At 37.6% G+C, this 14,788-nt stretch overlaps 1 protein-coding gene across 7 annotated transcripts in view; it reads left to right on the top strand.

Moving 5' to 3' along the window:
• Positions 1-14,788, top strand: part of WDFY3 (WD repeat and FYVE domain containing 3) — a 288,188-nt gene that overhangs the window by 182,095 nt on the left and 91,305 nt on the right. For all 7 annotated transcript variants that reach the window (XM_074950515.1, XM_074950519.1, XM_074950513.1 and 4 more), the window contains 7 exons: positions 699-859; positions 2,662-2,773; positions 3,197-3,387; positions 6,499-6,651; positions 11,759-11,832; positions 11,936-12,097; positions 13,658-13,752. In XM_074950515.1, the coding sequence (XP_074806616.1) occupies positions 699-859; positions 2,662-2,773; positions 3,197-3,387; positions 6,499-6,651; positions 11,759-11,832; positions 11,936-12,097; positions 13,658-13,752 (948 nt within the window). The remainder of the gene's footprint in view (positions 1-698; positions 860-2,661; positions 2,774-3,196; positions 3,388-6,498; positions 6,652-11,758; positions 11,833-11,935; positions 12,098-13,657; positions 13,753-14,788) is intronic.

Genomic DNA, 14,788 nt, shown 5'->3' with positions numbered 1-14,788 from the left:
GTAAGAAGCATCCCCTTCCAGGGCAGTGGATAAATGAGTCATAGGTCGTTTTTGCCCTTCTGACTTCCTCTGGGCCTTCAGCTCCCTCTTCTAATTCAGCCTTGGATCTCATTCTCCTTTCCTAGAGTGTTTCTCTTAGCAGAGGTACTGTCATGTTGTCGCAAACCAAGCCACAGATAAGCAAATAATATTGCTGTTTACTGGCTAATTTGGTTTCCATGGCTTGATCACAGCAGTGCATATTCCTGTTCTAGTGATTTTTCTAAGACCAGGCTTTCATAACAGACTTGCCTTCTTAGCAAGGTAAGTGGGGTGGTCTTAACAGCTCTCTTTCAGGTCAGAAAGAAATGGGGGAAACAGCCTGACTTGGTGCCCATCTTGACTGAATGGGGAGGGGGAAGCCAGAAGTCACAAACAGCAGACTGGCCATTAAGGATTAATATAATTTATCTTTGAATAGGAAGGAAAATAACATGTTTTTAATAATAGGGGGCAAGTTCTATGACTTCTTATATGTACAGTATGAGTTTATATAGTGCTGTTGGATGTTAACTCTATCTTTAGAAAGGTTATTCATAGCCACTGAATTTATTATTGGAGGCATATCTCTAGTGTAAAGTGTATTGCAATTTTACTTTTAAAATTTACTCTAAAGAAAAATAGTTCTGGTTTTAAAATAAGTTTTTCTTATCTTAAAGGTAAAGATTCTAAATCGGAAGGAGTCAGTCCATCTCCAGTATCTTTGGTACCAGAGGAGAAAGTCTCTTTTGGTTTATATGCACTCTCAGTTTCTTCACTTACAGTGGCAAGAATAAGGAAAGTTTACAACAAATTGGATAGTAAAGCTATTGCCAAACAGGTATGTTAGAAAATACGTGGTATTAACTTCAAAATTTTGCTAGGTTAAAAATGGTCTCAGACTTATAATTCTACATATTTTCACTGTTAATTTTTGTTTTTAATTCTGTCTGACATTTGGGCTCTACGCTGCTGTGATAGCAATCACCTAGGCCCAGATTCACAAAGGTATTTAGGCTCCTAATTTCCATTGAAATCTGTGGAAGTTAAGTGTCTAAATATCTTTGTGGATCTGGGTCCTACTTACTAAAAATGTTCTCTGACTTCATTTTTCTCTTAGGTAAGTTTTTTAAACTGGACTGAACCATTTTATGGGATGATGATCTTAGATGATCCTCTCCATTAGAATTACTAATGACTGTTTTATTCCTTTTTTCCCTTTGTTGCAGATGCTCGTTGTAATTCCCAATGAAAATATTTTGGGTCATACTGTAGAACAACAAAGTTGATAGTAATGGAAGTAAACATTACTAATGGCCCGATCTTCTGAATGTGCAAATGTGTGTTGTTCCACTAACCCTCCTGTGCATAAATGTTTGAAGGTTCTAAGTTAATGTCATAGGGGCAACTGCAGTTTTGACTAATTTCCTTTACTTGGAGCAAGATGATGTCTCTAATTTTTCCTCTGATTTGTAAAACTGATAGTCGGTCTAACAAATGATGATCTTAGCTAATTTAATTTTTTTAACCTGTCACTGAATTGATTACTTATGGGACCACCATTTCTAAGTGTTGTAATTTGTTTCATAGAAATAGGGTCAGTGGAAATCCTAGGTCTTGTCCAACTTCTGAGATAAGTTATCTCAGTGGCCCCTTTGGGTTATTTGAAAGTTAATTTTATTTTTAAACCTTATCCATTCTTTACCATGAAAGAGAGAGAAATTGTCACATCTGTCACAGTTCAGGGCAGCTGCACCTGTATTGCCCCTCAGTAATCCAGGAAGCGCACCCACTCTTAGAGACCCAAGTCCCCAGCCGTTGCCTTTCTTGGAAGGAGACCTGTGTGTCTCTCTCTTCTGACTGTAACATTTCCAGGCTGCACGGTTCCCTGGCTTCACAGCAAAAGACCATCTATGTAAACAGGCCTGATTGCTTCTCCTTTCAGGGATGGTACACAGTGTAATTGACATCAGTTATAAAGTATCACACAGCACTTCCTATACAAACATATTTATTCTGAAGGTATAAACAGTACAAAAAAAACTTATTAAAAACAATAAAAGAACCTACATACTTGCTAATAAGTTTACCAGAGATTCACCTCTCCCCTCCCCCAAAGGGGTCTGTTTTGTTTCACTAGTTCAGAACAGTCTCAGCTGAGAACTAGCACACATGAAAAGTTAGTAGTCCAATCTTTATTCAGTTCAGGGGTGTTTGATCTGGAGTTTCCAGGAGCAGGTAATCAGTAAACAATAGGTTTTTTGTCCCTCAGGGCATGGCTTCCAAAGAGTGGATTTTGAAGTAGATCAGTTGCATTCCCCTCATTCCTAAATATTTCCTAGGAAATCCAGTTCACGCATAGTGTCCCCAAAAATCCTTTAAAATACCTAATATCTCCCAGAGATTGCATTAATCCTTCCTGCTCCTAAAGAAGTTCTATACAGTCCCACAGTAGTATGCAAACATTTGCATTTTCAATACAGTGGGCCCTTAAAGGTATTAAACATGATTCAAAAAGGTTTAAGTTAATTCCATAAGGTTTGCCCAAATGTTGCAGGATACTGTCGTAGAGGCACAACATCATTTTCAACAATAGCAAAAATCTTCTGACTCAATCACTCTCTTTCATGGTATTTTATTCAGCTGGCTGTTTCTTCTCATGAGAATGCCACACCAGTGAAGCTACTGCACAACTCAGCAGGACATCTGAATGGACCTGCACGCACCATCGGTGCAGCTCTGATAGGATATTTGGGTGAGATATTTTGATGTTAATGTGTGTTTACTGCATTAAATATTTTTGATTTACAGTATATAAGAACAAAGGTCTAGAAGGTGGATATGATTAAGTGTCCATCAAATAAAGATTGTCTCCATTATTTTATTTTATTAATACAGGTTATTTAGTTTATTAACATGTTTTCTTTGTTTAATTTCTACCATTAAAAAATATAAACATCACAATGACTTTCCACAATACCTATGCTTTCCTTTAGCCAATTAAATAACTTAAACACAATTCTTCCTCTTCCTTTTTATGGGCTTAATAGAATTCATCAACTTTATTTTTGTTTTAATGAAACTGATAGTAGAATATGTCTATATTGTAATTTTTATTATTCCTGTACAAAAAGTGAGGTAGGTTTTAATTATTATATTTTTACCACCTTATGCATAGGAGTAAGAACATTTGTCCCAAAGCCTGTTGCCACTACATTACAATACATTGGTGGAGCTGCTGCTATTCTGGGTTTGGTAGCCATGGCATCCGATGTAGAAGGACTATATGCAGCTGTGAAGGCCTTGGTGTGTGTCGTAAAGAGCAACCCACTAGCCAGCAAAGAAATGGAAAGAATCAAAGGTTATCAGGTACTTTAAAAAGTCAGACATAGCAGAGCAGGTAGATTGAATTTCCATGTAACTTGGCACTCTTACATTTCAGTGCACCTAAAAATTGCTTTTTATTTATTATATTTAGTATCAATAGCTGTTTTAATCTTACTACCAGTTGAATAATATAAATATGGTCTTGGACTTCATTGGGACATCCTTAAATTCCATCATGCTAAGAGCTTAATTGCCAAGAGTTTGCAGCACTCCCCCTTCATTGTCTACAAGTGTGGCTTCAATCTATGGGGAACCCCTACCGGGGATCTGTTCACCTCCCAGATAAACATTAAGTGCAACATACATTGTTCCAGAAGAGCTCTGGGTCACCACTCACAGGGTGATGCTCTACTTCTCCATGGTCAGATCATCTGAACTATTCCTTCCCTCCATTTCCGCTCCTGCTTCAGATTTTGTGTATGATCAAGCAGGACCAGACAGTTTTGGTACCTGAATCTCCTACACATGTCATCTCAGGCACCGATCATCATTTTTACGTTTCCCAATATACTGACTCAGGGGAGTAGCAAGATATCAGGCATTCCAACCCATGGCTACCACAATTGAGCCTGGTTTTTGGATGAGGATTGTCCTTAGAGCAATCATGTTCTTGAGCTGTACAGATTATCCTTTCTAATGGAAGGATTCCGCTAGGAATTACTACCTAGCCAAGTGCAAGCATTTCTCTATCTGGGTGCGCTTTTCCAGAAACCTTTTCTCATTCTGGACTTTATTTTTGTTTTAATGAAACTGATAGTAAAATATGTCTGTCTTGTAATTTTTATGATTCCTGTACAAAAAGCGAGGTAGGTTTTAATTAATTTATTTTTACCACCTTATGCTTAGGAGTAAGAACATTTCTCATCCTTGAAGACACCAGGTTTGTTTGTCAGTTCCTTATGGGTCCCCTTGGCAGCAATCAGTGTATACCATGTGCCTTCATAGAGCTATTAGATCTTTGCACATCCTCTGAATAGCAGACTCTGAAAAGGCCTAATTAGTAAATTTCGGCCTATAAAAAAGCCTACTTCTTAATAAGACTTGAACCTTGTTCTCTCAGTACTCACTAAGCCTCGTTTTGAACCATTAGCCTCTTGCTCCGTATCTCTCCTATCCATGAAGGTCACATTACTCGTAGCCATCACCTCAACCAGGAGGGCTGGTGAGCTTGGGGTGCTGATGATGGATTCTCCTTACACTGTATTCCATTAGGACAAGGTTTCGTTATGTTTACATACTAAATTCACCCCCAGAGTCATCTGAGTTTCACCTGAACCAGACTGTCTCCTTACCTGTGTTCATCCCAAAACCTCACACATCCTCATAAGAAAGGAGGTTCCATTCCTTTGATGTTGGATAAGCCTTAGCCTTTTACTTTGAGAGAACAAAAACAATCAGGAAGTCCCATAGACTATTTGTTGACAAAGCAGAAAGGGTCACGGGTCAGGCTATATCCTCTTAAAGAATTTTGAAATTTTCTTGGACTGGATTTTGCTCTGTCAGCTGTCTAGTCTTCCTCTCCCTTATGGGGTAAGAGCTTATTCCACAAAAAGGCAAGCAACACCTGTGGTATTGCTTCATAAGGTGCCTTTACTTGATATTTGTAAGGCAGCTACGTGGAGCTCAGTTCACACGTTTGTGAACACTATGTCTTTGTACAGGACTCCTCTACTAATGCATCTTTTGGAACAGCAGTTCTTTGTTCAGCTCTGCCATCTACAATCTCGCACCCACCTCGTATTTGAGTACTGCTTGTCAATCACCCACAGTGGAATATGCATAGGGAACAGCACTTGAAGAGAAAGTTGCTTGCCTTATAGTAACTGGAAGTTCTGGAGTACAAGATGGCAGCTTGTGCTAGGACGTCATAGTACTGAGTACCAGCCCATTTCAAAGTCATCATTGAAGTCCTTGGGTGTTGTTGAATTAGAAATAATTCCCAGATATTTTATTAAGGCATTCACCCTATCTTCAAATAATGATGTCCTGTTGTTCCTATAGAATCTATTTGATCACATAAGACCCTGCCAATACTTAGCCTCAGTTGTTGAGTTGAGGGCTGAGTGCGAGTTTTCGTTCAAGCTATCTTCAGTTTTGATGGGTTTAAAAAAGACATTTAACATTATTTTAACACTTTTTTAGGGTGGCCTTTTCCCAAAAGGCTGCCCCAAGAGAAAAGACTGCTGTTTCAGTATTGTACTTTCTAGTTTGCTTTCAAATATTGTAATGGATCTTACACATTTAATACAATCCAGCTCAGTAGTCCATTTCTGCTCACTGGGCACAACACCCAGAATATCAAGGTTTTAGAGCTATTGATTGCATAGTAATAATCAAATCTGCCATTATGTTTTTAAAAACTTCTGGATATAAATAGTCTCTATTGGTGTTCTGACCTAGTGTTTTGCTGGGGATTAATAAAGAACCATAATTCAGAGATACTTTTTTTTAAAATGGCAATCCTAGGACCACAGAAAAAGCATATGATCAGTTTTATGGGATTACTAGATTAGGGTCACTAAAAGTTAGAATTCAGGACTGTTCAGATTTTGGATATAAAGCACTTCTGTAACTTGCCTTTGAATCCCCTGTTATTCCCTTCCTAATACTTAGACTTCAGATTTGAAAAGCCCTCCTTGCTTTTGCCATTAAATGGCCTTTCACTTTCCATATTAAACCAATGTTTTTGGAGACCTTTTGTCTGAGGTGGTACTGATTACAGCAGTGCAAATTCAGTGCAGCGCTAGATGTGTGCCCCAGCCAGTGGTAAAGAATATTAGATCGTTTAGGAGCAGGGAAATATCCCTCTAGCTCAACGTGCTTGCCTTTTTCCAGTTGATCCTAATTCCATCTTCCTGCTTTTTCATCACACCCTTCAAGCTTACAAGGTTAAAGCAAGTTTATTGCTCCTACATTTTATAAAAGCTCCCTTTTGTTGAAGTGGATTTACTGCGTCCACATTCCTCTGCTGGTTCCATTGTGCTTTGATAGGATTCATATTTTCTTTGTCTGCAAAATGTTTGTAATATGGATTATTGACAGGAACAATGACTTAGAAAGAATGTTCATGTGCTGCTAATTTTTTTTTTCCAGTTACTGGCAATGTTGCTAAAGAAGAAGCGCTCCCTTTTGAACAGCCATATACTACATTTGACCTTTTCCTTGGTGGGAACTGTGGATAGTGGGCATGAAACCTCCATTATTCCAAATTCAACTGCCTTCCAGGATCTGCTATGTGATTTTGAAGTACGTATAGCATCCCTGACAACTAGAAATGTTATTTGGACAGTTAATGATTCAGGTGCTAATATAATACCTTGGCAGTAAATCACAACAGAGAAGGTGATTATTGTGAGGAGAATATACTTTATACATAGTTCAGTACAGCGGACAAACTGTAGAGAGCCTCTGATCTACCACAGTGTAATTCTCATGGTAATCTTCCTACTGCAATTGCTTCACTGCTAATAAAATTATTACTGGATACAAAAGGTATACCTTTTCATTGTAGAAGAGGATGAGGTTTGCAGTTAGCAGTTGAACAGCAGTTTCTGCTAACCTGTATGTTTTACTGTGGTAAATATATTGAGATACAAAAGATACGTTGAAAATAACAATGGGGTAAAATTCCAGTACAGCATATCCGAATCTGTGTATCAGATCCCCATTAAACTTCCATATGCATGGCCTACAAAAAGAACCCTAAGCTTGCAGTTTCAGAGTTAAATGCTGTTGTTTTGTCCTTATCTTATGCTATGGTGTGAAGAATAGCAAAAGCATGTTACATAAGATGTTACACAAGGTGAAGATAGCTGGACCATAATATAATCAAATTTAATATCCCTGTGGCAGGAAAAACACCGCAGCAGACCAACATTTGTAGCATTTAATTTCAGAAAGGGGAACTACACAAAAATGAGACGGTTAGTTAAACAGAAATTAAAGGGTACAGTGCCAAAAGTGAAATCTCTGCAAGTTGCATGGAAACTTTTTAAAGACACCATAATAGAGGCTCAACTTAAATATATACCCCAAATTAAAAAAACATAGTACGAGAACCAAAAAAGGGCCACCATGGCTAAACAACAAAGTAAAAGAAGCAGTGAGAGGCAAAAAGGCATCCTTTTAAAAAGTGGAAGTTAAATCCTAGTGAGGAAAATAGAAAGGAGTATAAACACTGGCAAGTCAAGTATAAAAATACAGTTAGGAAGGCCAAAAAAGAATATGAGGAACAGTTAGCCAAAGACTCAAAAAGTAATAGTAATTTTTTTTAAGTACATCAGAAGCAGGAAGCCTGCTAAACAACCAGTGGGGCCTCTGGACAATCGAGGTGCTAAAGGAGCACTCAAGGACGATAAGGCCATTGCGGAGAAACTAAATGAATTCTTTGCATCTGTCTTCACGGCTGAGGATGTGAGGGAGATTCCCAAATCTGAGCCATTCTTTTTAGATGACCGATCTGAGGAACTGTCCCAGATTGAGGTATCATTAGAGGAGGTTTTGGAACAAATTGATAAATTAAAGAACAGTAAGTCACCAGGACCAAATGGTATTCACCCAAGAGTTCTGAAGGAACTCAAATGTGAAATTGCAGAACTACTAACTGTAGTCTGTTACCTATCATTCTGTACTAGATGACTTGTGGATAGCTAATGTGACACCAATTTTTAAAAAGGGTTCCAGAGGTGATCCCGGCAATTACAGGCCTGTAAGCCTGACTTCAGTACCGGGCAAACTGGTTGAAACTATAATAAAGAACAATATTGTCAGATGTATAGATGAACATAATTTGTTGAGGAAGGGTCAACATGGTTTTAGTAAAGGGAAGTCATGTCTCACCGATCTCCCAGAATTCTTCCAAGGGGTCAACAAACATGTGGACCAAGGGGATCCAGTGGATATAGTGTACTTAGATTTTCAGAATGCCTTTGACAAGGTCCCTCACCAAAGGCTCTTCTGCAAAGTAAGCTGCCACGGGATAAGAGGGAAGGTGCTCTTGTGGATTGGTAACTGGTTAAAAGCCAGGAAACAAGGGGTAGGTATAAACGGTCAGTTTTCAGAATAGAGAGAGGTAAAGAGTGGTGTCCCCTAGGGGCCTGTTCTAGGACCAGTCCTATTCAACCTATTCATAAATGATCTGGAAAACAGGGTAAACAGTGAGGTGGCGAAATTTGCAGATGATAGAAAATTACTAAAGATAGTTAAGACCCAGGCAGATTGCAAAGAGCTACAAGAGGATCTCTCAAAACTGGGTGACTGGGCAACAAAATGGCAGATGAAATTTAATGTTGATAAATGCAAAGTAATGCACATTGGAAAGCATAATCCCAGCTATACATATAAAATGTTGGGGGTCTAAATTAGCTGTTACCGCCCAAGAAAGAGATCTTGGAGTCATTGTGGATGGTTCTCTGAAAATATCCACTCAATATGCAGCGGCAGTCAAAAAAGCAAACAGAATGCTGGGAATAATTAAGCAAGGGCTAGGTAATAGGACAGAAAATATCATGTTGCCTCTATATAAATCCATGGTACACCCAAATCTTGAATACTGTGTGCAGATGTGATCTCCCCATCTCAAAAAAGATATATTGGAATTGGAAAAGGTTCAGAAAAGGGCAACAAAAAGGATTAGGGATATGGAAAGGCTTCCGTATGAGGAGAGATTAATAAGACTGGGAATTTTCAGCTTGGACAAGAGGCGACTAAGGGGACATATGATTGAGATCTATTAAAATCATGACTGGTGTGGAGAAAGTAGATAAGGAAGTGTTGTTCACTACTTTTCATAACACAAGAACTAGGGGTCACCAAATGAAATTATTAGGCAGCAGGTTTAAAACAAATGAAAGGAAGTTTTACTTCACACAATGCCCAGTCAACCTGAGGAACTCCTTGCCAGAGGATGTTGTGAAGGCCAAGACTATAACAGGGCTCAAAAAAGAACTAGATAAGTTCATGGAGGATAAGTCCATCAATGGCTATTAGCCAGGATGGGCAGGAATGGTGCCCCAGCCTCTGTTTGCCAGAAGCTGGGAATGAGCAACAGGGGATAGATCACTTGATGATTATCTGTTCTGTTCATTCCCTCTGAGGCACCTGGCACTGGCCGCTGTCAGGAGACAGGATACTGGGCTAGATGGACCTTTGGTCTGATCCAGTAGGGCTGTTCTTATGTTCTTAATATACAGGACTCTGATCACGCACTGTTGAGTTCTCTCTGCTTTTTACCTGTGCAAAACACAAGCTGAGTTGACAATCTTATTTCTGTAGTACTTTGCTATTTTTTTAATTGAGAAGCCCTATTTTCAAATATTAATTCCCTAATAGGATATTCTATTTTGTTCAAATCAGCTCTTACGGTACGGAAGTGCACAGTTTTCATCCCTATGTGTCAATTTAGGTGTCTAAATACACATCTGGGGACATGTGTGAAAATTGAGCCTATTTGTTCCTGTAGCATTTCCTTTTAATTAACATTCATGGAATTCTTACAGCTCTCTCATTAGTGCCAGTGACGTGCTTTGAAAATCCATCGGGGTTTATTATCATGCTTAAATGTATTAAGGTTATGAATAAGTAGCCAGGAAATATAAAGTTGATCCTTTGACTTTAACCTTTCACAGGTGATCCACAGAAAAGAAAAATGAGTGTGTGCCCATTTTTGCTTTTTTACAATATGCTAATACACACAAGTATTGTGTGCCTGTTAATGTTGTTCTTTATATTATATCTAACCTAAATCCAAAAAAGCAAAGATGTGAACAGATTGAACTACTCCTACCGCAGACCTTCACTTCTGAATCAGAGCAACAATAGAGCTTTTTGAAAATTTTTTGTCAAATTGCCTTTATTTTCCAGAAAACCAATTAGCTTTTTCAACATTGTATTGTTTTTTAAAAAAAGTAATTTTTTAACCAAAAAAAGTTTGTTCAAAAAAAATTTCAACAAACGTTCTTCTGCTGATTCAGCAGTAGATGTCTTGAGCCAGTTGAACAGATTAACACAGAGTAGGATCTTCAACAGAGCAATGTCTTCTTTCACAAAGAATAAGATCATCAAAATAAAAAGTAGTTTGTTGAAGATCCTGCTGTTCAGTGGTTTCACAGAGATAATATATTCAACAAAGTAACAGCTGTGGTGTCAAAGATCTTGGTCTCCATGAAACTGCTCAGTTTGGGTCATCTCTGCTTTGTTTTTCAAGAAGGACTCTTAGAGCAACTCGAGAACTAATAAGTTAATGATACTAAAGATATAAAAAATGGGAAACCTAATTAAGTGAGAGGGAGATGGTTTACTTAGACTGTACACACCTTTGTTTTTGTTTTTAAACCCTGTTTAACTAGCGGTAGGAAGAAAGTGTCTTCAAGATTCAACAGCCCAACCACTTCATTTCGGATTGAGAAAGCATCGTTGCTTTGGGTTCTCCAAGGGAGACCTCCAGCTAAACGGGGAAAAGAAGACTTTCTCTTCCCGAGACTTCCAAAGTTTAAAAAAAAAAAATGCAAAGGGCAAGAAAACCCACTTACTAAAAACAAAAAAAACCCTTTCAAACCTTTTTATAATATATTTCAAGGATGCTAAAAGGGCCACAACTCTTCATTGTTTTTTGTTCAGCGGCAAACCAGACTTAAAATTTACAGCCTTAATGTTGAACTTACTTACTTTTGTCTGTCTTGCTGTTTCCATTGATTTAACTATTAATCTGCAGTAAAGAATAGAAATAATTACTTAAAACATTGTGTGGAAAATTTGGTATGACACTGAGAAGAGTTGTCAGTGAAGATATTATTTAATCTTGACAGAGAAACTAAGCTAATTATTGCAAACAAATATAGCTTCATGTCAATTAAAAAGTATTTTAAAAGAGACATGTAGAGCCTGATTCTGATAACATTTGCACCAATGTAAATCCAGAGTAATTCCAGTGAAGATACATTAGACATAAAATGGGTGTAGTTGAAATCAGAATCAGGCTGACAAGCTTTTCACACAGCCTAGTTTTGCTATATTCTGATGTTATTAAACTGTACTCCCATTTTACTATACACTGAGAGAGAACTTTTGGTGCCCTGTGTTCTTCTGTAGTCTTTTGTTCATCTGTTTGAACTTTATTTGGGACTGACGGCCATGTAATTTATGTCTTTGAAATTAGCATTTGAACAGAGTGGACAGGATAATTATAATGTACAGCAAGGATTTTAATCCACTGTTTGACTTTTTTTTTTTTTAAGCAGTAAGCTGTGGCTTGTCTATCTCTTGGTATATTAAATAGGATGTTAACTTTTTGTTTAACTTAAACAAGAAAATAGATTTGTATACAAAATGTACCACTGTGTATTCTGTATTTCAGGTCTGGCTTCATGCACCATATGAGCTTCATCTTTCATTATTTGAGCACTTCATTGAACTTCTCACAGAGTCCAGGTATTAGCTGACACTGGCCTCATAATAAGGCCTACGGGATAACAAATTACACACATACACAGAAGATGTTTTCATTGTTTGTTAAATCTTTTCTCTCTTTCAGTGAAGCCTCAAAGAATGCTAAATTAATGAGGGAGTTCCAGCTAATCCCCAAACTGTTGCTGACTCTTCGAGATATGTCTTTGTCCCAGCCCACTATTGCTGCAATTAGTAATGTACTGAGCTTTTTGCTTCAGGGCTTCCCCAGCAGCAATGACCTGCTCAGGTAGCACAAACGTTTACTGATTTATTTTAAAGATACTGGTGCTTTTGCAAGAAACCTGCTGATAGTAATTCTTCTAGGGTGACTAAAGTAAAGAGTTTATGTATGGAATAGTTCCAGTAGAAATGGCAGAACCAAATATAGAAAATAGTTTAAAGCCAGTGCATCGACTTGTGTCTTAAGTCTAAGTCAAAACAGAAATAACTGAATACTGATACTCCTTAAAATGTTTTCCAGTATGTAGGGCAGTAATGGAGGAACACAATGTTCTAATTCCACAGTTACTATGAGAGATTATAAAACTTCCTTGGATATTGTTAAGTCTGTGTGTCATTTCTACTTAAATTGGGATGGTATTTCAGAACCCATAGAGTTGTTGTTAATCCAGTTGTTGTTAAAATGCAGCATTTGCCACCGTTTATCACTCTTATCTGAGAGACTTTTTCTAGCTAACAGGTAAAATTCTCTGATAAGATAAAGTTTGCCACTTGTATCTTATGATATTGCACATGGGTAGAAAAGTGCAGTGTTTTGGGTATTTTGTGGTAGGGAGGCTGGTTGGTTTTTCTGGCTTTTTGGCATTTTTTGCTTGAGCAAAACCAGTAAAACCGAAAATTTGAATAGGATCAAACATCTTGCCTGGCTCCATTTTTACTATGCAGGACAGAATTTACACAGATACTATAGGGCATAGCTTTAATTTTATTACTAAATGAATAAGTTGTAACATTTGGTTCCCTGTTCCTACGACTCGTCATGGCCACTGGCTTTCCCTGTACTTCGGACAGCAGCCAGAACCTCAGTGGCATTTTCTAGAGCGTTGCCACAATTAAGAGCTCGAGGGTAGGTGGTGACTTTTCCCACAGTGACTTGTCATCAGAACAAAAATAGAGAGAGACAAAATAAGATTTAAAAAAATTAAATTATGTGTATATATAACTCTGCAAGAGTTGAGATAGGTAGGTACATCTTGGATCAGTTACAGTGAGATTATGCGATATCTTACTTTGCCCCTTCCCGTAGGTGTCCTGTCACTAAGACAGTCTCTTCCCTCCAAGGAGCTGTCATTCTTCCCCCTTTCTGAGATCACATTTGTGTTTGACTATTTTTTATGCCTGTGGTGGGAGTGATTCATTATCATGTCATCCATGCCAATTAAGATTTCATTATCATTTTGAAGAGTAATGTTAGATAAGGTATACCATCTTGGGGAACATATTAGTGTCTCTGAGCAATGATTGTCCTCTATACCTTCTAACATTCCTTTGGTCTGGATCTGGAGATATTTCCAAGTTTCCTCTCTTAAAGCCTAGCATTTTCAATATATTTTACCTAGTAAGTACATTAGCAATCTGAATGGGTCAAAGTGACTGCATTCTGGTTTGCATATCAGTTGACAAACAATGTTAGATTGAGGCAAATTTTGTCTTTTACAAGTGACGGGATTAACATTTTTGGTATACTTTCATCTCTCTAGTATTTTTATTCTATTAGATGTGAATTATTGACAGATTAAAGTCCATCTGTCACAGAAATACACATTGTAATTCTCTATCCATAAAGGTTTGGACAGGTGATCTCTTCCACTTTGCCTACATTTGCAGTCTGTGAGAAGTTTGTAGTTATGGAGGTAAACAATGAAGAAAAGCTTGAAACTGGTAAGTAGCTTCCAGTGTTTGAGAAATAATCATCTGGGACACACTCTGTGTGCTTAAATGCTTTTAAATTGTTGTTGATGATGATCTCTACATTTTAATTCTAGTATACTGGCTCCAGCTTTGTATAGTGGCTCCAGCTTAAAGTTTTAAACGTTGCGCGCAAAGCAAGCGGTGCAAAAATAAAGCCTGTTTGTATCTACTCTCATTTTGTTTTCCTTCTCTTAACACTATATTTTCTTTCTACTTCTTCCCACTCACTTCTTCAAAACAGTTGGGCATCTCCACCTCTTAAATGAGACAGAGATGACTGGTGCCATCTGTCCTCCAAATGTGGCGTCTCTTTCACTCAGTAAAAGGAAGTGAAAGCATCAATTAGTATGGTCTGGGTTTTTTTTTTTTTCATGCAGAAAAAATAATTGCCTGTATCTCCTCTGCAAATGAACACTTTGTTAAGTACTTCAAAAACATTTTTTATTTAAAGCTACAGACGTAAGATATTCCAGTGAAACTCCTGTCACAAGGCTGAAGCAGAAAAATGAAGCCACTGTATAGTCCTGACATCTTAAACTTCCTCCTGTCCTGAAAGTTCCAAGATCTTATTGATACATCATTAGTAACTATAATTAAAAGCTGCTATTACAACAGTACAATTGTAGTAGTGATTGTTCTGTTGAGGAGGTATTAGAGAATATGTATTGTACTTCTATCTCTGAATTTTGTTTTTCTTTCCCCGTATTTAAAGGAATTTGTCTTTATTATCTATGAAGATCCTTTGTTTAGCATTAGAGGAATCTTTTATTTATTGTGTGAGATGTTACTGGGCATGTTTCTCTTCCTTGTTTCCAGCTACTAAATTGCATTAAAAGAGAAGTAAATATGTAAATATCTTCCGTTAGCATTATTTTTAAAGTAAGTGTTTGCTGTAGCTGTCACAGGGATATTACACAATTCAGTGAGTGGAGAGGTGATTTGGGAGATTATGAATCAGTAGACAAGTGGATTTTAAGGTCGATTATTAAGGTTTGGTCTATTCAAA

This window comes from Natator depressus, chromosome 4, assembly GCF_965152275.1.
Source record: "Natator depressus isolate rNatDep1 chromosome 4, rNatDep2.hap1, whole genome shotgun sequence".
Taxonomy (NCBI): Eukaryota; Metazoa; Chordata; order Testudines; family Cheloniidae; genus Natator; species Natator depressus.
Note: the sequence above shows the minus strand (reverse complement) of the source record. Positions and strands in the feature narration are given on the sequence as shown.